The following is a 911-nucleotide window of genomic DNA, read 5'->3' on the forward strand; positions in this document are numbered from 1 at the left end:
CCTGGCAGGGAAGATAGAAGAGCTGAGAGCCGGCTGTCCGATGCAGGGCTGTGGAGTCGGAAAGGACGGCGAGCTTGGCGCCCTCTGGAGGCGCTGGGTGTCATTACGCCGTGGGGTCGGCCTCCTCATGGCGCACACAGAACAGAAAGGAGAGGAATGGAAGGACATCACTACAAGTGTGAGTTCTCGCTACAACATTTTTATTTCGAAGCATTTGTATACTAATATGACCTAATGCAGGGGTTTCCAAACTTTGCCCTGCCAAGGACCCCCATATAGCATTATCCTCTGGCGGGGACCCCACTGTTGCAAATGTTTTAAATGATGAGTACATTATGATGGAAAATATGACAAATTAATCATACAGCTTAATACATTTTCTTAATATATATTTGTGTTAATAATTAATAATCAGTTATTCTCCTAAAAATGTTTTGTATTTATCTTTTGTTTGTCATTCATTACATTCATTGTGTCTTCTGTTATAAACATTCTTAACACAATATTAAACAGTAATATCAACAGTAAACATATTTTTAAAGCATTTTTAAAGTGATTTCTGTCTTTATGATATTATATAATTTTGAACAGTAATATGAACAATTAACAATTTTTAGCATTTTTGAAAGCTACTTATGCCTTAATAGTGTTATATATAATATTCAACAGTAATATTAACAGTAAACATATTTATATTCATATATATACATCAATATTTGCTACATCCGTGCTCTCATCCAGCTGCAGAAATATTCACTAGCTCTCACTTGCTCCAAAAGCTCGATTCTGATTGGCTTGAAGGGCGGTCGTGTGATTTAAAAACAAAAAAATAAAATATTAATAAATAAAAAATACGAAAAGATTGGCATCAAAGGACACATAGATTGATAGATATGCAGTTATTAATTACA

General features: G+C 34.8%; 1 protein-coding gene across 1 annotated transcript in view; it reads left to right on the plus strand.

Moving 5' to 3' along the window:
* The window catches only part of LOC104960224 (nesprin-1-like), a gene marked incomplete at both ends in the record, with an annotated part of 14,686 nt that extends 14,508 nt beyond the window's left edge, over positions 1 to 178 (plus strand). The window contains one exon of the mRNA XM_010788202.1: positions 1 to 178. This exon is cut by the window's left edge and continues 1 nt beyond it. Coding sequence (XP_010786504.1) covers positions 1 to 178 — 178 coding nt within the window.
* Between the last annotated feature and the right edge of the window lie 733 nt (positions 179 to 911).

Source organism: Notothenia coriiceps, unplaced genomic scaffold (assembly GCF_000735185.1).
Source record: "Notothenia coriiceps isolate Sejong01 unplaced genomic scaffold, NC01 NC01_scaffold00031741, whole genome shotgun sequence".
NCBI classification, from domain to species: Eukaryota; Metazoa; Chordata; class Actinopteri; order Perciformes; family Nototheniidae; genus Notothenia; species Notothenia coriiceps.